The sequence below is a fragment of the Aythya ferina genome (genome assembly GCF_964211825.1).
Source record: "Aythya ferina genome assembly, chromosome: 5".
NCBI classification, from domain to species: domain Eukaryota; kingdom Metazoa; phylum Chordata; class Aves; order Anseriformes; family Anatidae; genus Aythya; species Aythya ferina.
This window is the reverse complement of record NC_140301.1, coordinates 56,480,328-56,506,446: the sequence shown is the minus strand read 5'-3', so window position 1 is coordinate 56,506,446 and position 26,119 is coordinate 56,480,328. Positions and strand designations below refer to the sequence as shown.

Genomic DNA, 26,119 nt, shown 5'->3' with positions numbered 1-26,119 from the left:
GCCTGGAGCCACCAAACACCACGGACAGCCCGCAGGCTCACCTGCAGGATGTCCCGGCAATAAACAACTCTTGCCGATTCTCAGGGGTTGTGTGAGTGCTTCTTTCCCATCTGCAAGCCCTTGTGTGAGAGGAGCTTGGGAGAGGTGAAAAGTTCTGTGTCTGTGGATGGTGCACCAGCTCTGGAGGAGGCTGCTGGATCTAGCACGCGGCTTTTGGCTGCCACTGCATTGGTCAGTGGCAACGTGCAAAGCTTTGGCAGTGCGTAGCTGGATCTGTGTGAGCCTTGGCTGCCTGTGTGATGGTTTTATGTACTTAACGTGAGAATTGAGCACACAACAGAAATTTCTGATGGCCTGGCCTGACAGCAAACATCCAGTGCTCTGTATGCTGAAGAGGTCCTGTAAAGCCCCAGATTCAGATGTAGCCCTGGAGAGGAAACACCCATCCAGCACTCCTGATTTAGAAGAGAAACGTCACCATGGAAGACATAGGGAGGCTTTTTTGGAGCAGGACCATTCACATCGACATTTGTGCTATTTCTTGCTGGTTGTTCAGTTGGCCCTGCCAACAAATCCTGACCACTAGGGAGGGAGGGAAGGAAGCAGTATGGTCCAGGGGCACCACTCGAGCCATTTTGTCTCAGTGGCTGCAGCTCAGTGGCTCTGCAGGCCAGGCTGGCCACCATCTGGGCGGCTGGGTCTGTCCCTACCTCACTCCAGTTATTGCCTTTCTGTGACAGTTTGTGGGAAACATCTGGCACAGCATCTGACTGACATGTCTCCAGCTACAGAAAACGGAGAAATAACAAAGCAGCCAACGGGGATAACAAAATGCCTTTTTATGCATCTTAAGCCTCATTCTCTTCTCACAGCTACCACAACTGAGCCAGGGATAATTTAGGTAAAGTCAGCGAGGTGCAGGCTGATGACAGTACGAGATCTGGTAAAAACATCGCCGCCTCAAGCTAGAAGCACGGAGCTGGGCCGTCCAGGCTCTCCTGTTTGCACTGTCACTGGTTTTGTGTGTGACCCTGGGACAAGTCATTTTCTTTCCCTCAACTCAGTTTCTCTCTCAAAAAGAGGGAAAAAGAGACAGCTTTGGTCACGTTGATATCTGCCAGTGCAGTCTAGAAGAGTTAAACACAATTATGGCCATTCTAGCTCCACCAATGATTGCATGTAGCAGCCAAAGGAGCTGAAAGGAGAAGCCTTTTTCAGTTCAGCCTCAATTCATGAGCATGTGTTTAGGGCAGATGATGAACCACATGCAATATCTTACCACTGACCGTAGTGGGTTTTCCAGGCAGAATATTGACAGGAAGCCTGGGCAGTTTTCTGATATTAAAATACAGGCCCTAGAGGACTAGAACCGTGTTTCAGCATTTGGTTTTTCTTCTTCCAACACCTGACCTCTTCACTACCACAAACTAAAGTGCCAGCCCACCACGTTCACAGGAGATGAAGCATACACAGGGCTGTAGCAGCTCGGTTCGGCTGGCGGGCACCAGCTCGCCACACTGCAGCACCTCAATCGAATACCTGAGCACCAACACTGAAACCCTACCAAAATCATCTCTTTGGGGATGTGCTCATTCGTAAGACAAGGTAAAAGTGGATGTGGTGAAGACGTTGTAGCAGGTAGCCCACAATCTTCTCCCCAGCTCTATGCCCTGCAGCTTCATAACTGGTGACTGCTGCTGCTACCCAAAGTTGCTGCTTAAAATACTCTCTGCTGTTGGAATACACCAGAACTGCTCTCTTCCCACATCCAGCCCCCATACAGAACGATCTAAATGTTAAAGAAGCGACAAAAAGAGTGGTTTTGGAAATAATTAGGTCAATTAAAATGTAACAAGGAGAATGGTCTAGACATAGACGGCATTTAAATTAGCAACAAACTGCTCCGTTTGGGCTCCTTGGTTCAATCGCCTATTTAATCATCAATTCGTCTATGCGAATTCCTAGCAAATTAGAGAATTTGCTAAATTAACGTACCCTGAAGGTGGTGACTAAATTATGTATCAATGTCACTGATGCCTGTTCTGTCTTAAAGCGTAAGAGAAACAACAGCCAGGCTGTTCATAGAGGGGCTTTGGTGTCACACACTCTTCAAGGATCATGCAAAATGCTGCAGTTTAGAAAGGTCTGTGAGGTTAGAAAAAAATCACTTTGGTTCTGCATTAGGCAGTTAGAATTTTATTTAAACATCCCTTGCCCAAACCATGCACAAAGCCGCTGCCAAAAGAGAGAGCACTGAAATAAATTTCATCCTCAACCTGTCCTGTGCTTCCAAGTTGCTGTTTTTTTGAAGCCAGAGGTAATGGACTAATAATCACTTTAAGAATTGATATGGTATAAGCAAATCTAGAAGTGGGAGATGATGCAGGAAACCATAGTGTCCTCTTACACTATATGCTAAGAAGCTAACCCTGTGGCTTGCACAGCACTTCTCTAAGGCCATACAGCTGCCAGCAGTCTCTCCAAGTGGGCTAACTCTTACCTGGCCGAAACTGGTCCTCGTGGAAAGCCTACACAAGAGTTATCCATCACTCAGGTCGCTCCTTCCAGGCACTGCTACAACCTAATTGCAGGTAGCACGTAAAAAAAATCCTGGTTTAGGTTTATAATCGTTGCCCTGACAGAAGCCAAATTGTCCTTCCTCTGGGACTCAGATGTGGTCCTCTTGGGTCCTTCTTCAGGACTGACATGGACTTCAGCGGGACCAAAGTCAAGCTCAGAAGAAAACCTGCATGCGGTGCGTCTCCAAAAGGCATCTCGGAAGGAGGCACGGGTGGGGAGTGAACGGAAGATGAGGAAGCTGGGTGGGGAACAAATATGGGAGGAAAACAGAACGGGGAGCAAAGCTGTGTTTGAAACGCCTATTCTTACACGGCACAACCTGCATGTTTTACCCTCTCCCCGGTTCACTTTCCTTTTTGCCTCGGCAGTTTGAGGAAGCCCCTTCTGTGCAGCCAGTAACAGATTGCCTACTCCATCTCGGGCACTGCCTGAGGCGAAAAAGATGACATTATTTGTCACACCCGGTAACTCTGCTTAACCATCCCTGCATCAGGGCACGCTCTTGCCTGGTGAGACCAGTCCAGGGGAGCCTTAGATGTGCCGGGGATGGCGTGGTACCTCTCCGGGCAAGAGGCAGCACCGTTCCAAGGCCAGGTGCGTGTTGTCAGCGTGTGGAGGTTACGCGGCGGCTTGGGAGCAGGCCTGCTGTTGAAGGCTTCGGTTCTTCTGGAGCGGGATTCACATGCCTAGAGATATAGGGATGGGTGCAGTCTTGGCGAGATTTTACAAGCGAGATAAGGAGAAATGAATAATTAGGCATCTGACTTGAGCTGCAAATTCGCATCCTTCCTCGGGATTGGTGAACTGCTTTGGCTACAGTAAGATGCAGTTTGAATCTTTGCCAGTTGCCTGTATTAAACTGAACCCTTTTTTTTTTTTCTTTCGTTCTTAAGATCAGAGATTGCTTTGTTCAATGTTGGAGCACGTCAGAAATTCTTCTGTGATTCTTGGAAGTGTAAGCGGGGGGCGGGGGGGCGAGGAAGGAGTTACCATATTGCCGCATTTGGCACCGGGTGCGACTGCGTGAGCGCTGCCTCCAGCTCAGGGGCTGCCACTCAGCGTGGAGCTTGAGAAAGGAGAGGGTTTTATATATGTGGGTAGCTACCTGGGCACCCCTCCGTGCCTGGTTTAGGGCATTTGGCTCGGTTAGGTAAAAACCCCCGAGACCAGGTCCCTCTGCACAGCCTGGGGCTGGCTCTGGGAGAGGTGTGCCCTTCAGAGCAGGACCTTTCCAAGCCCAGCTTTCTTCCACAGCCCCTTGCTGGCTTTAAAATTGCTCACTCCCTTCCCAGATGGGTCCGATAAGGGCAGGGAGCTGGCTGGCCCCGGGCCCTCAGGGTTTTAAAAGGGCAGCCACGGTGCTGCGGTGTGGAGAGCCAGGAGGGAGGCTGGGAGAACAACTCCCTTTGACTTCAGCAGAAAGTGAGATTACTGGGGCTATAGATGAATACAGCAACTATATGCTAACACGGCCAGATCAGAAATGAAAATAAAGGCAATTTTAGCATTCCTTCACTTTACAGTGGTCACATGGCAGGAAAGAAGGTCATTGAAGAGAGCTGCTTTAACAGAAGCTCATTCGTGTTTTAAACCGGTCACATGCCTTTTCATTTGTGTCTTCTCTGATGTGAGTCTCTTCCTCCTTCGTCTTTATTTACATTGATCTATTTTCATTTCTTGCTTTGATTTGTAAGCTGACTTTTATGGGTTAGCCAGTGTGAAAGGGCAGCTGAGGCATCCCCACTCAACTGCTGCCGGCGCTGTGCGCAAGAGGAGTCATTTTTCCTAATGAAGGAGCATTATGGCAATTGCATTGACATGATGCATTTTATGTTGACTGGTCAAGATCAATTTTATAAACAAACTGCAGCATGCGAGCGTTTCTGCATTTCCACGTCTCTGCAATCAAGCGCACGTCAAATACATTCCTTGTCACGTTGCAGACTGGAACAAAAGGCTTCTATCTAAAACGGTGGGGCTCGTTAGCTGACGGTATCAGAAGTACTGCATAGGGATGCAAGCGTAGTGCAAGGCATTTATCTATCAGATGTTGAGAAATGGATAGCGTGCTCATAAGAATATCAGCATTTGTAAAAGCATGCAGTACATAACAAGGAGAATTTCACCCTGCAGAGCAAGAAGACACATTGGCTGCTTCAAAGAAAGAGATTTAATTCGTACCTGAAAATAATTTGGTCTTCAGTTTTCCTCCACACTACTTACTACATCCAAGCAGCTTCTATGAGCTATTGACAGGCAGAAATTGTCGGGGAGTTATGGCTTTTTAAGATCTGACTTTCTCAGCAGTTGCAAGTACAAGAGCAGAATGCTGATTAGCTCTAAGATGACATATGCATAAAAAAAAAGGACCCCAAGAATATAATAACTCAAGGCCGGTAAGATGAAATGTGTTTTTGTAAATATTAGGCTAATAGTGGCTTGGGGAATCTGAGCCCCAAGCAGAGAGCCAGGCTGAATACATTTTTGGAGAATGTGCAGTTAGTACCTTCACCGTGATAAGATTACAATGAGCATTTTCGACTCCTGCTAACTATAAACAGAAATCTGAGCCATGTGGGTCAACGTGGTGACTCAGCAATCCAAGTTACTTCGTCCTGCTGCAGTCAGGGGACTGCAGTTCGGTTTCCAGCACCACGTTTATGATTTCCAGGGGGAACAGGAGATGAGTCAGGGAATTAGAGCAACCTTGCATTGCTTAACTAGTGCTCCTGGCTTGATCAATGGCACTGGGAAGCGCTGCTGTAGGGAACCCCTGCAACAGTGTCGCAGTGTGCTCGCTCTTACAGATTGCAGGGGAGGCTACCAGTGCTGTCTAACGTGTGGGGGGAAATACAGGAGAGAAGCAAAAAAAAAAAAAAAAAAATGCACATAGTAAGGAAATAAAGTGAGAATTTTCTATAGCATCATGTGGCAGATAATATTTACCCTATTGTGCACAAACAAATGCACACTGTGTGCCAGCTGTGATGCAGGGAGATGCAAAACTTCAGATCCCATAGCTCAAAAATACTGTTAATTTCCAGGTACAGCTAATCGCTGGTAAACTGGAAAGCACACACAAAAAGCTCTGCTCCCAGGGCAGAAGTGTGTCCTTTCCAGTCAGCTGCAGCATCAGGTAATTAACAAACGCCGGGATAAAATGAGCGATGGCTTGTTTATCAATCAACATGCTATTAATTATCTGACATGTCAATTTTAATTGAAGCGATTTGTATTAATAATGGTAGTCTGCCTGAGTTATATGGCGTACCTGCAGGGATATGTGCTTGCTCCTGTGCTTTACTTCTGGTAGATATTCTAACCTGGGATGTATCTTCCCAATTTCAAAATACTAATTATTTTTAGAGATAACTAGCTGTGTAACTGATGATTATTCATTAACAGAACCTATACATGGAAAACCATCACCTAACAACTGTCTGAAATAAAAAAAGAATAATACTGTTATGTAAGAAACCGTCTAGCTAAAGACATGCCATAAAAAAAAGCTCCATTGACACACATAAAGGGGTAACATTATTTGCAAATTATAATAATAGCTTTCCACAGCTGTTCTCATGAAGAGGGAAAGCTGTGTGGCTGATGGTATTTTATTTAAGATTGGAATCCATATGCATTACATTAAAAAAAAAAAAAAAGGAAAAAAAAAAGATGCCTCTTTTTCATTTTATGTTTTCTTACTTTGTTAGAGGAAATGCTGCAGCTCAGGTTATTTTGTGATCGTCATAACCCCAGGATCATGTTGAGCCTCTTCTGGAACCAAATTGTCCCAGGTGTGATTTAAAAGTGATTCTGTGAGGACAAATATTAGGGCAATCACAGCTGCTACTGAACATTCAAATTATTTTATCATTTACGGTATTGCCAGAGCCACCTTGTACTTCGTGGTGTCCTGGCACCTTGCAAGAGGCAGTGTCTGTCCCAAAGAACCTCTCACCAAAAAAATACAAAGAAAGGGCTGGGGGAAGGGAATTAATCAATTACTGACTTTGTCTGTATTAAATACAGGAGTGTCTGAGGTACAGAGATTAAATGACTTGGCTAGGTTATGCAGAGAGCCTATAAAAGAGCTGGGAATTGAAAGTAGCCCTCTTCCATCTAAATTCAGACATGTTGAGTCATCAGTCAATAACAAGACTGATTTCCACGGCAGTAGCATTTGGAGCTTTAATCAGGTTTTGTGTCTATTATGTGGGGTACTGTGTAAATATAGAACAACAGATACTCTCTGCAGGTATGTCCTTAAGCAGACCCCCACTGACTTCAGGGGAACTCTACGCATCCAGCAGGGTACCCTGGGGTAGATCTGATTTTCAAAACATGGACAAAATGCAGTAGGTGGGAGTAAAACCTGCTGGATTATAGGTAACAGAATCCCTGGGGTGCCTGCATAATGTATGCAGTGTAGAAACTTTGTTTAATGCTTGTTTTATTTTGGAAGAGGGTGAATGAACAAAGGAAAATCATAAAGTTCAGGAGTCTGGTCTCTAGGTGCTTTTAAGTGTCTGAGTACTGGTGTTTTACTGAATTGCAACATTTTCCTGCTCAAAAGTAAATAAAAAAAATAAATAATAAAACAACTGCAGCAAAGCTCCTTTTCATGTTTTCATATGAACAGTCTTTAGCAAAAAGTCACTTCTTTGCTGACATGAAAGGTGGAAGGGGGAACGGTAAATGGGAAAGAACGATGCTATCCTGGGAAGAACCGAGAGCACGTCTGGAGGACATCTGCCGAGATGTTATCGGGGGCGAGGAAGCCCTGCCCATGCACTGACATCATTTTCTACGGCTTCCAGCGTGTCCTGGCAGGCTCAGGGGCTGCAGCGGGAATGCCGTGCGAGAGCCAGGCTGCATGCGGCACAGAAACACAGCGGGCCTGCTTCCCTCCGGCCTGGCGAGGAGCTTTGGCAACACGGTTCTCCAGCCGAATGCAGATGACGAGCCTGAGGGCAGGAAAGACTGCAAGACAGGTCAACAGGTGGCTTCCTTTTGCAGTTGCCTTTACGGTTTTAAGATGGAGCACGCATGCCACAGGGGCACCGAGAAGCTCCTGCAGCGGCCGTGCGAGGCACTGCGCATGGACACACGGACAGCCTGTCCCACACAGCCCCGAAGGGATGGTTTTGCTTTGCACGGGCTCCTGGGGGATCCAGTTTAACGTGTGAGCTGTCCTGTTGAGGTTGGGATGGGAAGGAGAGCAGCGAGGCAGTACCTGCAGACTCAGGGACCAAGAAAACCGTTGTTAGGTACTGAGCATGGCAAGAGGTGAGGAACAGCCAAATGGATAACTTTTTATAGCAGCAGGTTGTTTTCAGCCTGAATTTGGTGGTGTTTGTGCATGTGTCTGATTCTCATTCCTGATACCTTTTTAGATTTCTAGACAGTTTCAGTTCATGCAGCAGCAGACTTTGCAATGGCTGGGTCTACATTAGCATTTTAGGCTGGATCAAGAATGCACTTCAAAAGCGATTCTCCAGATCATGGCAATTTATTGTGCTTCAGTTCATGTCATGGGCCGGTCTTGGAGCGCATGAGCTGGGCTCCCCTCCAGCAAATCCACAGCAGAGATGTCCTCCAGTTCGTGTGAACTCCAACCACCACCAGGCATTCAGTCCACGGGACCCAATTACAACTCATCTGAAGCATCCCCCTTTGCCAACACACCGTCTGTGTAGACACAGGGTCCTCCACACCAGCCGGGTCGCTCTGGAAGGCAACTCCAGGGCCACCACTGCTCACGCAGACCCAGCCGTCTCGCCTCGTTACCCACAGGAAGCTTCAGGCCGGGGGGAGAGGAAGAGGGTTCGGGCTTGGAAAGAAGCCCTGCCCCTAAAAGCAGGATAGACTAACTCGCTCTGGCCACAGTATGCTACAGCCACAAACCTAAATGTAGGCACGGCTAACAAAAACAGCAAAGATGGAGCCAAAGGTCAGCAAATGCTTTCAAGATTTTTGTGACAGTAAGAAGTCAGGCAGAAGGAAAGACCTCAGTAATCGAGTTGAGGACAAGCAGCAGTATGAGGTCAAACCTGGTTAGACACCAAAGAACTAGAGGGGAGAGATGCTTAAACTGAAAAAGAAAACAAAACAACCCACCCAAAAATGCTCTGAGCAGAATTTGCACTTACTGGACACCTACAAAAGCAGCCAACACAACACTGTCCCACATGGTATTGTGTTACCGGGGCTTTCCTTTCACAGGACAGATTCTTGTATAATAAATAAAGCAGAAATTCCTCCCCCTGTTGTTGCTCCACAAGCCCATTGTCTTTCGGCTGGTGTCTGACTGCAGAAACAAAGACACAGCATGGCTCTGGAGTAAAGAGAGCTCCAAAGATAGGAATTTACCTTTCCTCTCTTTCTCTGATTTTATTTGGTTCATGGTAGTGTCATCTCTTTTACCCACGAGGTGTGAATACAGATGGAGACATCACTAAGTGCAATTTTATGGCTGCAGGAGCTGGGAGGTCAGCCCAGAATGATACTGGAATGGCCATTTCTGCCCTTAAAAGTTTCCAAACTATAAAATTTTGATGAGGTGATTCAAACTGTAGCAGGTTTTTCTGTGCAAGCAGATGCCATTAAAATTATGCTGAAGAAATTAAAAGCAATCCCTTCTCTTCTAGCTTTGGTATACAAATAATAATAATACAAAAATGCACCTGCCAGTTCACTGCATAAATGTCTCACTTAGATACATTTTAAAGGACCTAGGAAGCCTGTGTCACCATAATGCCTAAAACTTTAACAGCTCCATTAAAGCTCTTGATCTGAGGGAAATTGTAAAGATTATGAGAAAGATCGACTCCGAGATGGCTTCCACTTGGAGCTCAGCACAGCCAGGACCAGTGCTCTGATGGTTTATTGCTGTGCCCACGCCCAGCTGCACTGCTGCTCCTTCCACATTTCCTTGTTGGGATCTGCAGGGATAATCAACCACTAAGACTGCCCTCAAGTTGATATGCCCATATTGTGCTTAACTGTGTAATTTTAAGCGAAGAGCATAATCAGCGGTGGGAGTGTGAGAGATGGGAACGTAACAGGAACCTAGCAGCTTTTACTTTGGGTTTCTATTTTCAATATGTGCGTATAACTTCACTATTTCAGTGTCGCAGGGTTTTCCTTCCTGAGTATAGTTAGGATCGCAATGTTTCCTCACACAGATTACTGGAGTTTCAGCATTCTCGGGTATTTTCCCAGAACTAAGAACTCACAAAATATTATTTTACTAATAAGGGAGAAAAGCAGCAGTTTGAAGTAGATTTCAGTCCATTAACACCAGAAGCTGTGTCTTTTGATGTGTCTCTACAAAGCCTAATGGTGCCTGGTCCAGAAAGAGACTTGTGGTTACTACTGCAACAACAAAAACAGCTGTGGTGGTGTATGGGACACAACTGATATATTTGCTATTTTTGTATGCTCTATAACTAGTGCATTTTCTATGCAAACCATTCAGTTCCTGTTTATATACCAAATTCCCCCCCAGCATGTTTGCTGCCCTGTGTTACAGCTATCATTATTCCTGATGAAGAGGACTGTAAGGCTCTGGCTTTGGAGTTTGTCAACAACACCATTCATGACTCAGCCAGAAAAGCTCTTTGCAGGACTGGGAAGTGTGCCTTCCTCCTGCTCCAGCTGGAGGAAGCGTGCTGACGCCCCAGCGCTGCCCAGCTTTAGCATGCTGGTGACCAGGAAAAAGAATCTGGAAACTAAACGTAGGTCTCCTGTCTGACCTCTCCAAGGAGTTTTAGCAAGTCATCGGGAAGAGCTCGCAAAAATGTTCTAGCAAACAGGCATAATTCAGATCGCTGCTCTTCAAGTTACCAGTGTAGCCAACACTGAAGTCTTGTATTGACAGGACGAATTTCTAAAAAGCAAAGTCACGATGTTTCAATATGACTGCATTTATTATTTTTTTTTCTAGATGGCCTGCTATTGTTTTGCTGTCGAGAAATACACCTTCAAACATTGGATTTGTTCAATTTTAGCAGCACACTTATGTTTATTACAGTTGGCCCTGCAAAATGCACTTTCAATTTGCATACTTATTAAGATGGGTTTTTGTCTTAGATCAAACCTGAGTTGTTCATTTAAAAACTTTTAATGCCTAGACTGAAATATTGTAACCCTAATGGGATCTCATATAGTCTTCTCCCTTGAGTACAGCTTTTAAAAAGGAAGGTACAAATTCCCTGTTGGACCATAAATGTGCTGCTACTACTTGCAGTTACAGAGCAGAACTTGTTCTACTGGTGGTGAACTCAATAATTCCACTTCATCTTCCCGTGCTATTCTTTCTTTTTATGCCTGACTGGATAAAAAACATTTTTTATCCAAAGCTGCATAATTCAGACATTTTAAAATAACTTGAAAAGTTACATCAAATTATACGTTACCTATATATCTGTTAAAAATGGATGGGAACAGGAGAGCCTGTTTTTCTGCTGTGGTATTGATACAGGCTTTAGGAATCAACCATTCTTTGCCACTAACCCCTGTGTTCAGTATCTTAGGGTAATACAACACCAAGGAACAGTGATGCACCTCATCCTGAACCATTTAAACTAGAGTAAATAGATGTGAAATTTGAGGAAGTGCTCAGGGAAATCTAGGGACTTCCCTCAAAATTAGGGTTTATAGACTATAATCCCATTGATGATAACTGAATGATAAAGCTCGCATTGTTTGCATTTATAACAATTCTTGAGTGATTTCATTGTTCTCAGAGAAAAGAAGGCCTGCTTTTGTTCATTGTTGATACAAAGTCACTCTTGCTGCAGACCGGGCACTTCCTACTTTACCTGGGTATTTTTATCCACTGTACTTTGCTGTGTTTGAGAGATAAGCCTTACTCCAGACTCCGAATCTAACTTCCCCTTCAGATTTGGGGAATGTCGGATCCAGATCAGGATCCAAACTTTCTAGTTTGGGCCTGTCTTTCATCACAGTAAATCAACAGTCGGCAAATCTAAACAATCTGTTCGCATTGAATTTTTTTTTTAATTGCACTTCCTTTTTAGCAAACAACAGAGGTTTATTTTCTTCTCTTCAGGACTGAAATCTATGTTTACCATATGACCTTATTTTTAAAACTGCTGCTTCGTTTGCAGGGGGGAAGTTCTAATGACCTTGCTCACCACGCAGCCTGGGAGCTTATCAATCAGAGCAGGGTTTGGCAGGAAGACAAGAAAGCTCTCCTGCAATCAGATCTGTTACCAGAGATCCCCCTGCCTATACAAAAGTGTCTTACAGCCCTGAAGTCCAGTACTTACACTCTGTTGCTAAATGTAATTGCAGGCTGAAGACTCAAAATTAGTTCATAACAAAAATAAAATAAAATAATCAATTTAAGTTATGTACACGTTGTCTTAACTGCAAACTTTGCACACTTACAAATAATTTCCCTTTAAAGATATCTTTGGTACCCACCTACATGTTAGTCTACACTTAATATTCTGAGCTTACTTCATGATATGTAGAAATGTGATCGCAATCCCAGAATGTTTATTACAGATTTTTCCTTCCATTATCTTCGCATATTATTAGGGTGTGGGCAGTTCTCGCAGCCATTTCATTCTGCCCTCGCATCAGTACAAATCTTTGTACTGATGGTAGATGCGGATCTGACCCTACACTAGGCAATTAGGCCTGTACTGGGGGGCCTGCTTTTTCTGTTAAGTTACCTGAATGTTACATTTTTTAAACTGTGCTGAAACAAGTCTTACTAACCCTAAAGGAGAGCTACAGAAAATACCGTACTGGTGAAGCAGTTCTGGCAGGAGGAAATGGTCTGTTTGCTGGCGGGTAAGGAAGTCTCATTCTTTCTCCTTCCATCCTGAAGAAGAGCGAACCCTTCCCTCCTCTTTCTTGTCACTGGCTCCTCTAGGGCACTGACGTACGCAAAATCCAGCGATCCATTTGGCACTCAGAAAACTCGTGGCAGATATGATAGATCGGACAGACCCCCTAGCTGATCAAAATGGAAGAAGAAAAAATTAAAATGTGAATTTCAGTAAACACCCATAATCATTCAAATGACACAGTGGGAAAGCCTCTTATTATATCAAATAGATTTGCTGCCAGTGTAAATGCAGAGTCGTATTCCCCAGCTTTACTGCTGTAAACACATTTTATGCACCTTTATTTTGTTAACAGAGCAACGCTGTGGGAAGATGTGCCATTTTCTAAATTCTAACTAGCTTCCAATTACAGAAACGCGATCATCAGTGATCGTACATTCCCGAACAAATCAAATCATCCTTACAGCCCAGTTAAGAGTTTATGGCACCATCAATTAGAAAATAAACAAAATCCCTTAATGAGTAAACAGGGCAAATTTTGATACTGGAAGCACAGAGAAATAATAAATCTGTCAAAGCCATTTCTGCAACGTTGTTTTTTTCTCTCAGAGCAGAGCGGCTCTTAAAGCCTTACAAAATACTGCCCTGCCGCAAGCAATAGTTCGAGTCACTCCGGCGATTTGGGGCATTTTGGGGCGTTTTGGGAGCAGGGCGGCCTAGGGAGAGGCAACAGCCGGATTTATGGCCCTGGCTGCTAGTTGCTTGGCCTTTCTGTGCCTCGCAACCCACCTGCTGTGGAAAGGGGTATGGAAACATTGAAAAGTACCAAGATTTATTTAATTATTGAATCGATCAGAGTTCAATAGGTGCAGGGAAAGCCTGTGAGCATTGTGCGTGTGTGGATTTGCACTGTATGGCTTTGGGGATGCCTCACAAAGTCACCCTGGTGCTGTGGTGAGACAAAACTGCTGAGCTTGGAGGGGACCCTGAGGGGATCCATGTCCGACCCCCCGCGGTGTGTCACACAGGCCGAGGTGCCACGAGGCCGCCGGGCCTTAGCATTTTGGGGCTAATTATCAGCATTTCGGGACTAATTATCAGCATTTCGGGCAGCCCAGGCTGCGGGGCTGTTCCCGCTGGGCTGAACGGGGAAAAGGAGGGGGGGAAGAGAAAGGGGGGAAGAAGGCTGCAGCGCGGCTCCTTGAGGTGTGTGTGGTGTGTGTGTGTGTGTGTGGAGGGGGGGGCAGGCGAAAGGCAGGGCTGCTCCTCCCGGCCGGAGGCGGAGCGGCGGGGGAGGCAGGCGGGCAGGGAGGCCGGCAGGCAGCCGGAGCGGCTGTGCGAGCCCCGTGGGCCTGCGAGAAGGGGGGAGGAGGAGGAGGAGGAGGAGGAGGAGGAGCCGCCGCCCCGCCGCCCGGGGATGGTGAGGAGGAGGAGGCGGCGGCTGCCGTGAGCCCGGTTAGGCCTTTGGAGCTCGGCACCCGGCCGGCTGCCCCCCCCCCTTTTTTTTCCCTCCCCCCCCTTTTCCCTTCCCCTCTCCCCTTGGCCGCCGCCCTCCCATCACCTCCTCCCCGGGCTGCAGCCATGTAAGTGCCCCGCTCCCCCGGGCTGGGAAGGGCTTGGGGAGGAGGAGGAGGTGGTGGTGGGGAGGGAAGGAAAGGAAGCGCCGGGGCCTGCTCGGCCGAGCCGAGCCGAGCCGTGTGGGGCCGGGCAGGGGTCGTGGGGGCCGGGCTGAGGCTCGGGGGGCTCCCCCCGTTGTCCCTCGGTTCCCCCGCCCTAGGCCGCGGGGGCGGGCTGGGGGCTGCCGCCGCCCCTCCGCCGCCCAGCCCAGCCCCGGGGCCGCCGAGCTGAGGGGGGGGTGTGTGGGGAGGTGTGGGGGTGTGTGAGGGTTTTTTTTATTTTTGGGGTGGTTTTAGGGGGCTGCGGCCCGGCTAGGGAAGGTGGAGCCGGCTTGGGGGGGGGCTCGGGGAGAGCAGGAAGCTGCTGGCTTCCCCTAGGGGGTGGAGGGTGGAAGTGTGGGGGGCTCCCACCCGGCTCCCCCCCTCAATCCCAGGGGGTCGGGACCTGCCCGAGCATCCCTGAGGGGAAATGGGGGTTTGGGGGGGGGTAGAGGGGAAATGAGGGGGGCACGGGTTATTTCGGAAAGTCTGGCGGATGAAGTAGCCGAGAGCTCCTCCGCCCCCTTCCCCTCCGGCTCCCCCCGCCCCCGTTTGCTGCCCTTATCTTTGGTGGCAGCCCACCGAGGGGTTGCACATTTTGGGGGGGCGATCCCCTCCCCAATCCGTGGCTGCAGCTCCTCGGGCAGCCCTTCTGGAGCTGATTTCTCCCCCCTTTTTCTACCTGCAGACCCGTAGGGTGCTGTGTGCAGGTGCCCCCTCGCCCCATCCTGCTCCCCCTTCCCCCCCCAAAGGTGAAATTCTGCCATTGCTGAGATGTTCCTGGAGACTTCTAGGACTTTTACTTCTCTTTCTGTGCAGAACACACAATTCTAATAGAGTACGTGAGCACGCTGGGACTCCTTACATATTTTACAGCGTGGTATTGATGCTAGTGCAGATTGCACCTTATTGGGGTCCCCCCCTGGCCCCTTATACCCTTGGGAAAATATTTAACTATTTTTCCTTCCGCTTTGTTTTCCTACCATCCCGAGCAGATAAGAAGCAAATCCGTGATTTGCTCTTGTTTGTTTTATTTATTTGTTTTGTTTGTGCCAGGGGAGGGCTGTATGTTTCAAAATACAGTTATAAAGGGGAGTTACTAACGCTTAATTCAGGAGAATATTTGTTTACAGGTAAATAAATTTGACATACTGCATGACTAGTAATTACTTTTTTGTAGTAGCTAATTTCCTGATGACAGCCACAACATTTGTCTGAGTTAATAGATTTAAAGACGCTGTGGAGCTACCTTTGATTTTTTAAATGGGAGGGTTTTCATCGTGTATGACATTTATAGAGCTGGTTTTGGTGCCCAGCAGTGATAAATCAAATGGAAGAATTGATCCAGTGGCCGCAAGTAACCTGTAGCTCCAGCCCTGGGGTTTGCTGGCTTATAAAAACGACCCATAAGTGATTACATTTAGGGTTCAAATAGGTTCGAGACTGTCTTGGTTTGTTTGGGGGAGGAGGAACAAAACTTCTGTTATAAAGGCATTAAAATGGAATTTGATGAAATGCATCTGAAGTTGGTGCAGAAGTTCTGAGCAGCACAGTTCTTAAATTATACGAGTGTAAACTGTAAAGGGACTTGTTCTTGCTTTGGAACATAAAGAGGATTTTGTCTAGCCAGTGTCTTTGACAGAGAGAGCATGAAGAGGTTTCTTTTCTGCCATCGCTTGGTTTTGAAATACGCAGCTCCGTTTGTCCTATCAAACTGTAGTTGTGGTTGCAGCTTGGGCAGCCGGGTGTCGTAACTCCGGCCCCTCACCTGAACAAAATTAACCTCCTGTCTATTGATTAGTAAAGACAAATTACAGCTTTGTGCGCCTAGATTACGCTGACAGACTGAAAGAAAAGTGGAAGTGGCTTTAGAGATTTTTATTTTCTCCCCCAGTTACCATTTTTTCTATGGTTCTTAGAATCAGAGGAGCGTTTCCAAGCCTTGATAAGCAGCACAAGCAGTCACGAAATGCCTGTCTCGATGCGGTGTTGCTCTGAGATGGGCTAGGAGCAAAAATCGGTGACCACGCCTAACTCAAGGCCCTCAGTGCATTTTTGTAAAGTAAGCTAAGATGCTGGAACTGCGTGGTCCTGGGCTTTCTTGAAAGCTGCCTGCCCAAATCTGGTAACTGGGTCACGGTGCGAAGCTGCTGTGAGTTCAGAGGGCCCCGGGTGCGCTGGAAGCAGCGCTGCTCCTGCGAAACACTGAAGGTAGGATTTGCATAATGCAGGAGATGTACTTCACCGGTCAAAGCCTGGTGGGGATACCTCTCTGCACGCTCTACTTAAAATGTTGGCTGGAGCCCAACTTCGTTGTGTGCCTGTGCAGTTTAGATGCAGTTGGCCGTGAGCTCAAAATGAGATGTGAAAGAGCGCAGGTTACTCTGCTGTCTCATGTCGTGGGCCCAAACACACGTCTCTGCTCCCCTGCAGTTCTTACATGTCCTGTATATTCTTGTGACCGTGTCCTGTGGCTGAGGTAGGCAAAGAGGCAGCTGGATCCTTCTTCAAGCCATTCTGCTGTGGTCCTGATCTGGGCTGATGGGCACAGCCAGCTTGCCAGCTGATCCGGGCAGGATCTGGTTGGATCTGGTCCTCCTTCCAGCGAGGCTTTCTCTCCTTCACCAAGATGAAGTAATTACCAGAGATGCTCCTGCATCCCCTAAGCTTAAGTTTCAGCATTATGGAAGACTTAATTTTCTTCCTGCTCTCCTTTAGAGTTTGAATAGAAAGGAATATAAAATTTCACCTTGGAAGGAGGGCGAGGAGGACAGATTCATCTCAGAGGGGTTTGGAGGCAGAAGGACGCAAACATGAGTCGAAGAGCCAAAAAAGAAGGAACTCTCCCAAATACGGAAAAAGACGGTTCAGCTCCACCTTCTGTTTGTTTGACTGACTCCTTAAAGCAGGTTTCACTGCTGCAATGCACAGGGAAGTGAGTTATCTCACTATTTGTGAAGAAGTTAATAGCCTTTAAGGAATTAATGGATGCAGAAAAGCAGCACACGCCGTGGTACGATGTTGATGTCACACTATTTGTGATTTACTGCGCTTCACCCGTGTGAGAAATATTTTGGAATCGAAAAAGGTATTACAGAAATGCACGTTGAAAATAAGCAAACCCAGCGCTAAAAGACGGAGTTGTTTAGCTTTTGACAGTATTCAGTCATGTGCAGACACAGGCTGGAGCAGCCAGGTCATACTTACCTCAGATGCCCTCTGCTCACTGGGAACCATTCCTAGATGGCCATAAATGAGGTCTGTAATCACTTCTTTTTTTTTATTCCTCTAAGGACTTTATGCAAATGGAACTTTCTCTGGTTTACACATCTTCAGAAATACACTGACCTGTAGTTAACTTGCTCTTCTCCTCTCTTCCAAGACATTACTCTATTACTTGCTACCACTCTTTTCGATAGTCTTTTATTTAAATATGTATATTAAGGCCAACTTGGACGTGTGTTTTGAAGCATACCAGGTAGAGTGGGTTTGCTGCTGTTGGAGCTGCATCTGCAGACATCTTATTGCACGGTGAGAAGGGATTCCCAGCTCTTCACGATGAAGAAAAACTAAATTTCCCCTTATAAATTCAGTGCACTGAAGGATTGAGATGGAGCCCATGCTGCAGGTTGGTGGTAGGGGATGTTCAATGTTTTTTTTTCCCCCTTCATGGTGCCATGCTACCTGATGTTCTGTGAGTGGCTCCTTCGTAATATCCTCTATCCTGTTCACCTCTTTGCCTTCGAAGGAGATGTGCAGGTAGACACATCCCTGAGAGCAGGGCTATGGTAGCAATTGGGGAATGGATGCTCCTTGTATAGGAACTGTAGGCAGAGGGCAGCCCAAACCTTTCGGACGTCGCAGAAACCAGAACAAGTAGTTCCTCCGAACTCTGGGTTTCTTTGCTGATCTGCTTTTTTGGACTGCGTAGTCACTGTGATTCAGTTTGAGGTGAGGATTTAGGTGGTAAGGAGCAGGAGGTTGCCAGGCGGTGGTAATCTTGGCAAGCGTTAACCCAGACAAACCTGGAATAAATTAGGCGGAGGTTCCTGAGTTCTGTGCCCTCACACCTTTTTCTGGTTTAAATAATAGGATTGTGCTTTCTACAGACTAGTTTGGCTCATAGCTTTGGTAAAGCACGATTCTTGAGAAGGATGTTGTCGGCTTAATGCAGTTGAGTTGGTGAACTGAAGGTGCAGAGGCAGGTTACGCCGTCCCCGTTTTCTGTTACGGGCCACGTTCGATGCGTTAACTTTCACACCTTGGTGTTGCGTTTCCATACCTAAGCTGTGATAATCTTGGGGGTTTTGCTCAACGCTTTGCAAATTGCTCGGTGCTTCTGTAAAGCCCTGAAGTGAGGTCTCGTCTCCTGTTGACATCAGGTCAGTCTAGCTAGCGTGACTGTTATGTGTGTGTTTTTGATAGGAGGGTGAAAGCCTGCCATGTTCATCAAGTTGTGTCTTAATTGCTCTGGATCCGAAGGAATTTGTCGTGGACAACTGGTAGCAGTGGGTTGCTGGTCTCTATGCTGCAGCATATGGTCCTTGCGTATTTATTTGGGAAATTGAGGGATTCTTACAAGTCTCTTGTCCCAGTGTCATTTTTTTGTGTGTTTTCCCTCCCTCGGGCAAATGTCTTATCTGTTTCTCAGAGTGCTAATTACAAGCAGAAAGACATGGCAGATCCATAATTTGGAAAAAAAAAATCATCTTTTTTATTATTTCCCCAGAAAATAAAATGTTACTGGAAAAGCTGAGGACTGGGGACAAACAGTGAAAGTTCACAGGCAAAATGTTGGTTCTCTTGCATCTTCTCCCAGTGAATTTCAGTTCGCAGCGACGGTTCAGATCCGATTCCCCTGCTTTGCAGAGAGTTTTATTGCTCTGGCAACGCAAGGCACAGCCCCTCTGTCCCTGCTGGCGTTTGGGTTCTGGGCTGGACTCGTTTTGACCACCTGCTTCTTCCACCCAGGGCTGTATCTTAGTGAGTTATGTGGAATTAGTTGCTTTTTAATCTAGTTTCTGATGGATATCACCTGCGTGCTCACCAGTAATTGACGCACAGCTGCCAAGTGCAAGCAGAGCTGGTACGTATTTGTTAGGTGGGGATGGGAGGTCTCCGAATTTAGAGAGAGACGCTGGTAACAGCCAGGTCTTCGGTGGCATGTTCCAAGTGCTGCTAGGTTCTGCTGTATTATACTCCTTAATTACTGCTGAGAACGTGTCACCAATTACATTTCTGATTGCTTAACTAATACCGGGCTGGATGGAGGTACGGACGCTTCCGAGAGCACAGAAGTCGTTAAAGGAAAACAAACAGAGAACATTTGTACCGCAAGCAGGAAAATAATCAGATTCAATTTAGAAAAATAATAAAAGCTGGTGCATCTGGGAAGAGATTGCTTTCAGTGAGGGAGGGAGATGTGAAGAACATTTCTGTGGTAGCCGGCCGTGAGATAGATGTGTTTTCAACAAGATGCAGCGATTTTGAGCTATTTAGGTAGGGACTTCATCTCATAAAGTGGAGTGGTAAAAATCCTGAGTTGTGCTTAGGTGTATTACATTGCAGGAAAGACAGCAGCAAACTGCAGTGAGTTCAGAGAAGGGTGATAAAATTGATCAAGGTGCTTATAAGGGCTGAATTAGGGTAGCAGAAAGGTACGTGAGCTTATCTGAAGTTCTTTGTACGCGTCTAAGAGGTAGGAGTCGTAAATATCAAAGATAGAGAAGAGGATTTGGGGGAAAGTCATGGAGATTTGAGTGGGAGAACAGGATGACACAAGGTAGGAAAATGTGAAGCGAAATTATGTGGGGAAGAAAGCAAATTTTTACTCTCTGGGCTTTATCTCTAAGATGCACTGTGTTGATAGACTGGCGTACAGCAGGCTGTAAGGAAACCTTCCAGAAGAAGTTCTGGAAGTCTTCTTGCCAGGAAATACAACAAGACTTTGCTAAATCTCAGAATTTTGATTGTTATGGGGAGCTTCATGTTGTTGGAGAGCTGGGAGACGTCTTCTGGGCAAAGTCTTGCAGCCGCCTCTGCTCCAGACAGTGTGGAGAAGCTGGGCTCTAGCAGGCACTCGTTCCAGCACCTCCACCCGCGGAGATAGCAAAATCCTGGTGAAAAGTGAAGCCCTCATTTAGGATTAGTAATTAAAATAATAAAAACAAACAAGCAATGAAAGCTACTCCCTGTTGTATTCCTGATTTACCATGTGATGTACTTCAAATGACGGTGGACTCTTCTTTTGATCCTTTTAGAAGTAGCCGAGAAGGAGGAAAACGGCAAACCCAACAAGAGCCCCTTTGTGGACACTTCTGCTGAAGCTCAGAAATTTCAACAGTGATCTTTTGGCGTAAGCTGATCTTCCGAGAGACATTCCTGCCATTATGAATGAAGTAGCAATAGTGAAGGAAGGGTGGCTTCACAAACGAGGTAAGTGTCCTTTCTTTCCAGGACGACCGGGTGTTGGGCCATGCAGTAAACTGGCTTTTTCTCTGGGCACGATGTGCCCCTTAACAGGGTATCTCGAAATTGTCAGTTCTTGTTCTCCTGTCCACCCTAACGGGAAACTGCATCTAAGGAGCGCGTGTGACTTTGTCAAGCTGAGAAAGCACACGTTGTAAGGGGATTTCTTTGGGGTTGTGCACGTGTGAGTTTGCCGAAAACTGCACCAGCTCTTCGGTTTTAAAATGATTATGAAGATAGCAACTAAAAGACACAATACGTAGAGTGTTAAAGGTTCAGCTGTGGCAAATTCTTTGTTTCAAATGAAGGGCTGTAGCTTTTCTTTTTGTCTTCATACACCGTTAGAAGGTAGTGTTGTCTTGAGGTGAGTCTTCATTTGTACGGTGATGATGCGCCTGGATTTTGCAAGCAGTGATGTTCTCTTGCAGAGACCTGCTGGAGAACGTGGTGTTTGGGTTGTGTCTGAACCACTCGGTACCGGTGTCCTGGACACGCAGAATAGCCTTGAGTTTGTGTGCTTGGTGCGTTCCTGTTTTACCACTGATGAAATCTTATTTTTATCAGAAGTCTTCTCCACTGAGCGGTGAAACTGAAAAACATAGTCACATGTACAGTTAAGCTTTTTGCATCCTTAAACATTTATATGCTTATTTTTATGGGGAGTGGGTATGGGAGAGTGTTTTTGTTTTCAAGTACTGTGATGCTGCTCCTCCAAGGCTCTTGGCTTACCTGTTTCTGAGTCTTTTACTATCGTTTCTTGGAAAGGAGAGACCAGTGTTAGGTACTTTCCGTAATATCGTCATTTTTTTGGACCAAAAGCAAAATCTGTGTGCTCCAGCAGTAGGGAAGCTTGCATAGTTCTGCAGACTCAGGATTTTTCTAGAGGGTTTGCAACAACATGCCTGAAGGTGCAAAGGTATAGTGTAATTGTTTTTGGAAGAAATGGAAATACATTATCATAACCTTGATAAAGGCTGATGGCTCATCTGCAGCAATAAAGTTTATAATCCATGTTTTAAAAGACTGGAAATACACATATTTAACAGCTGGATATACAGCTTAGTTGAGCAAATTACCTGATGCCTGATGTAAAAATGCTTTGATAAAGTTTGTTGTTTTATTGTTGTTGTTGTTCTGGTCTGTTTTACTTTGAAGCGAGGGTAGGAATGCTCCTATCCACTGATTATTTTAAATTACTCCCTGGATAATCCTGGTGTATCCAGGCTACTTCATTCTGATAACATACTTGTGGATTGCTGTGTTTGGATAAAACAGGAGAAGGAAACACAGAACCATGTTTCCTTTCCCGTTTATGAATCTAGAAAGTCTTTAAGTAAGCAATATATTTTTAGTTTTAAATGGTGTTTTCAGACTGTGGGTTTTTTAATCTTCCTTTCTTACAATTATTTCTATGCTTATCTCTAACTTTTTAAATAGCTATGTTGAGGAACACTGTACTGAAATTTGAGGGAGAAACATTTTAGAAAGTATGAAAATGGAAGTGTAAAACCACATAGGAGGATTCAGAGGCAGATGCGTCTGAAACTTTAAGACAGGCATATTTCAAACTTGTTTGTGTTTGCTCTTGAGGACTTATTTTTCTTTGTTTCTAGGATTACAATAAAGCTACTGTCAAGTAAAGAGACCTGTGGAGGAGGTCTTAGTAAAAGATGCCCTGATCTTTTGATCTATTTTTTTTTTCTATTTTAAATTACCTTACAGAAACAGATTATTATCTCTGATGGTTTGCTGATAGCAGTATGATGAGATTATCTGCTGAACACATTTCCACTTCCAAAATGTTACTCTGCATGTTCTGCATATATTTGAGATTGCAAATTTGTGCCTCAACTGTTAAACATACCTCGGTGTTTTTTGGTTGCCAGATCTCCCGATCGCTTTTTAACCTGCTTAAAGTTAAAAAGTGCCTTTTACCGATGCCTTTTACCCTTCATGGTATGTGCAGTGACACCTACTTAATTCCACTTGATTGATTTTGCAACTGTTGATTTTGTATTGTCCATGTGAGGAGGGCTTGAGAAAGCAGCGCTGTATCTCCTCAGTGTGCTCTGCGCGCCAGCTCCGTTACTCTCAGTTGTTCTGCTTTGTGTTCTGTTGAGAAATTCAGTTCTTTAGGCTTGTGGGAGTGTGGAGGAGGAACCGACCCACTGTGTGTGTGTATGGTAAATGAATTTTTGTTTTTCATCATCGACATTTATTGTCAGACCCTATCAGTTTGCTAGCTCTGCAAGATCAAGCGCTACAACCACAGGATGTTTCCAAAACTGATGTCAGATACTGCGAGCTTCTGAAGTTGGGGCATAAACAGTAATTATTGCAGGGAGGGACTTCTCAAGGAGGATTTTCGATATAGGCAACGTAGATTGTTTGTCTTTGGGGTCATTCATAAAACTGAAGGTTGGACTGCTTGTGGTCTTCAGAGATCCTAGGGCTTTCCACATGCAAATACGCTCAGTAGCGACTGGCCAAGATCCAGTTGGGGCAATTACATTCTCTCTACCCCAAATTTCCCCCGTAGCTTCGCTTGGATATGGTATCTTTTGGTTCACGTCCTGAATGGTTGAACAGCGTGGCTGCGTGCAGTCGAACAGTTGCTCCATCTCGCCCCAGCAGCGGCTTAATTTTGGTGGTTTTAATGATTTGTGTATGTATAAAGCAGCCTGCAAAGTGCTCTGGAGCCCTTCTGGATGGCAGGTGTATATAAGCATAAAGCCATCATTATCAGGAGCAGGTGTTTTGGCCTGGCAGGGAAATAGCAGGGCTTTCGAGAATTCTGGAGTTGTTTTCTTCTGTCAGCTTGCTTTACGTTTCTGTTTTTGTTTCCAGGATTAAAAATACAAATGGAGAAATGAAATTAAACATCTCTCCTGGCCGAGAGCTCTTGGCAGTTCTCTAAGTCGGTCGCATGAAGGAAGTCCCACTTCCAGTAGCACAGATGTTTGTTTGTGCGGAGGCTGGAGTCATCTCCACGACTTGTCTAACCTCAGCCGGGCAGAAATATAAGAATTCATGAATGAACTTTTTTTTTTTTTTTTTTCTTTTCCCACTTGGCAGCGCTTGGTGCTGTTACTGCAGTCGCAGTGAGGCGAGGGACTCTTGCAAGACAAAAACGGTAGTTAAAATCCTAACCACTTCTGCCTGGCTGCATAGCTGGGGGTTCAAACACACACATGGAAAACGTGGAGGGAAGAAACTCGGATTTGGGGTGGTGCGGTGTGTGTGTGTGCATTTGGCACACGTAGTCCCCGGTGGTGTTGCGTCCGAGGATTGCTTAGTGGGGAAGTATGGGAGAAATGGGTAGCGCCAGAGGTGCTGGAGTTGGGATTGCAGACAAGGGAGGAAGGAGAAAAATTATCTGCCCAAATTGCTTGTTGCAATTCTGGGTTTCTGGATGTGTATAATGAGGATCCGTACTTCTGATCGTGTGTTGCGGAGCTTTTTAAATGAAAGAGAAATGCCCGAGTGTATTTTATTCACTTTGCTGTTTCATTTTTAAAGATCTCACTGGATTTCTCGCATCTTTCTGCTCTGCTCCCTGCTTATAAAAGTCCTTCTATTGTCTTGAGTCTTCATCCTGTTTTTTTTTTTTGTTTTTTTTTTGAAGCCTTTCTGCAAGGCTAACAAAGAGTGGGATTGTGTGTTTCGATACTCTGTCATCTCTGTCTTTCCTCCTATGTCCGGTTTTCCTATTAGGGCATAAACTCTGATGGAAAGAGGAGGCTTGGAGAGAGAGGGAGGGACGGAAGGAGGGGGAGGGAAAAATGTACACTGACATTTGAAAAAGGAAATAGAAATCTAAGTTTCTCACTCCGAGGCTATTACTCCGAGGAGAAACCTGTGTATTCATCCACTGATATCTGGCAGCAAATGTGGAGCTGCTTTTTAATTTTTCTTGTTTTTAAATGGCATAGGAGCATAGCACGGTGATTTTAACAATGAAAACCAGGACATGCCCTCCAAATGTCAATATACGTGGACTTGAAGCTGATAAAACTGTTTGGCTAGTTAAGAGTTTGGCTGCCAAGCTGATCAAAATTACTAGAAGTCCTTAAATGAGAAATTATACAAGAGGTACTTACTCCATTGCTGGAAATAGTACTAAATTTGTTAAAGAATTATTTCTGTAAGGACATGGAGTGACACTGATGTTCTAATAACCACTGGTCCTTGGTGCCTTGTCTTTCTACAGCTTCATTGCACAAAACGAATGCAGGGTCACTGTTTTATAGAAAATACTGACCAAGAGACCGATTGGTGCTCTTTTAACTTTCTCTAGCAGATTAGCACAGACTATGAACTTTAGTTTTGTTATTTCAAGCACAGGTTCATACTTTTAGTATCTTTTTAGTATGAATCAAAAGGGGATCTCAAGGTTTATGACCAGAAATTAACTTTTTTGGGGGTCTCCTGTGTTGCTGTTGTCCTTCACCTCTTCTTTCTGCTCTCTTTTCTGTTCTCACCATGTTTCCTACCTCTTTTTATATGTATGTGTGTGTTTGTTTTATTTTGGGGTGTTTTTCTTGTGTGTTTTACCTTGGCTTTTGTCCGTCTGTGGGCCGTAGCAGTGCACTTTGTTGATGACCCGTGTAACCAGAACCTTGGAGGTTCAGCTTAGCTCAAGCACTGGCTGGGTTTCGTGGTATTTCAAAGGAGTGGCTGTGGCATTTGCTACAAAGGATCCTAAAACACATCTGAACTCAGAAGATGCCAGCTAGAGAGGCTTCAGAGGAAAAACTGAGGGTAAAAGGAAAGGTAAGAAACAAGACAAGGGCTGAAAGAGGAACGGAGGGGGGGAGTTTGTAACGGGAAAGAAGCTGATGTTACTTCCAGAGCTGAAGGTTCGGGTGCGTAGGGAAATCTTTTGCTGCTCTTATTGAAAACAAAAGATAAGCTGTGTCAGTTTGTGGTTTTTCTTGTGTGTCTCTTTTTCAACACAAGGGGCTATGGTTTTGCAATGCTAGTTCTCAGTTGCTTTCATTTTGCTAGCCCTGTTCTGGGAAAAGGGGACTGGGGAGGAACCAGGAAATTGTCAACCAATAAATCTGACCTTGGTGGTAGGCAAGATGCTAGAGACATTAAGAAAGGATGAGATCACAAAACATCTGGAGAAATATGAGCTGATAATGGCTAGTCAGCTAGACTTTGGAGGGTAAACCTCATCTGACGGCATTATTTGTGGAGAGATCATAGGAAACAGGCTGGGTACAGTGTGCTGTGAGAAGTCTGCTGTGGAGGACGGGGAAGTCAAAGGCTGGGAATTACCTAGTGCAGTGTGGTTGTAGTGTACGTGTCTGTGAGCGGGGAGAGAGCTAGCACAGCCTAGAGAAGGCTCATCACCCCTCCCCTGAGCTGTCTGCTTCAGCTTTTGTCCATCTCCTTTATTTTTCAGCGTCCTTTTTGAAATGTCTTTCTGGCCACAACTTTGTCTTTTAAGAAAACCCATTCTTTAAGTCACACCTTCATATTTTGAATGGCAAAGCCCAAATGATTTTTTTTTCCCAGTAAAAACGACTTTTTCCAGGATTTGTGTTCCAATATTTTCCTCCACCTTTGTTTTGGAAAACACGGGTCTGT

At 45.5% G+C, this 26,119-nt stretch overlaps 1 protein-coding gene and 1 long non-coding RNA gene across 3 annotated transcripts in view; one reads left to right on the top strand and one right to left on the bottom strand.

Moving 5' to 3' along the window:
• Positions 1 to 10,489: 10,489 nt before the first annotated feature.
• Positions 10,490 to 13,462, bottom strand: LOC311438165. The gene is made up of 2 exons (XR_014693954.1): positions 13,191 to 13,462; positions 10,490 to 12,571 (listed from the first exon to the last, which is right to left on the bottom strand). It is a non-coding gene; the product is annotated as an uncharacterized lncRNA (long non-coding RNA).
• Positions 13,463 to 13,820: 358 nt separating this feature from the next.
• The window catches only part of AKT1 (AKT serine/threonine kinase 1), a 72,155-nt gene continuing 59,856 nt past the window's right edge, over positions 13,821 to 26,119 (top strand). Inside the window, exons 1-2 of one of the 2 annotated variants that reach the window (XM_084520293.1) lie at positions 13,821 to 13,984; positions 20,317 to 20,491. In XM_084520293.1, the coding sequence (XP_084376419.1) occupies positions 20,446 to 20,491 (46 nt within the window). In that variant the 5' untranslated portion in view covers positions 13,821 to 13,984; positions 20,317 to 20,445. Of the gene's footprint in view, positions 13,985 to 16,546; positions 18,439 to 20,316; positions 20,492 to 26,119 lie in introns of those variants that run through there. The other variant, XM_084520294.1, reaches the window with a different exon arrangement.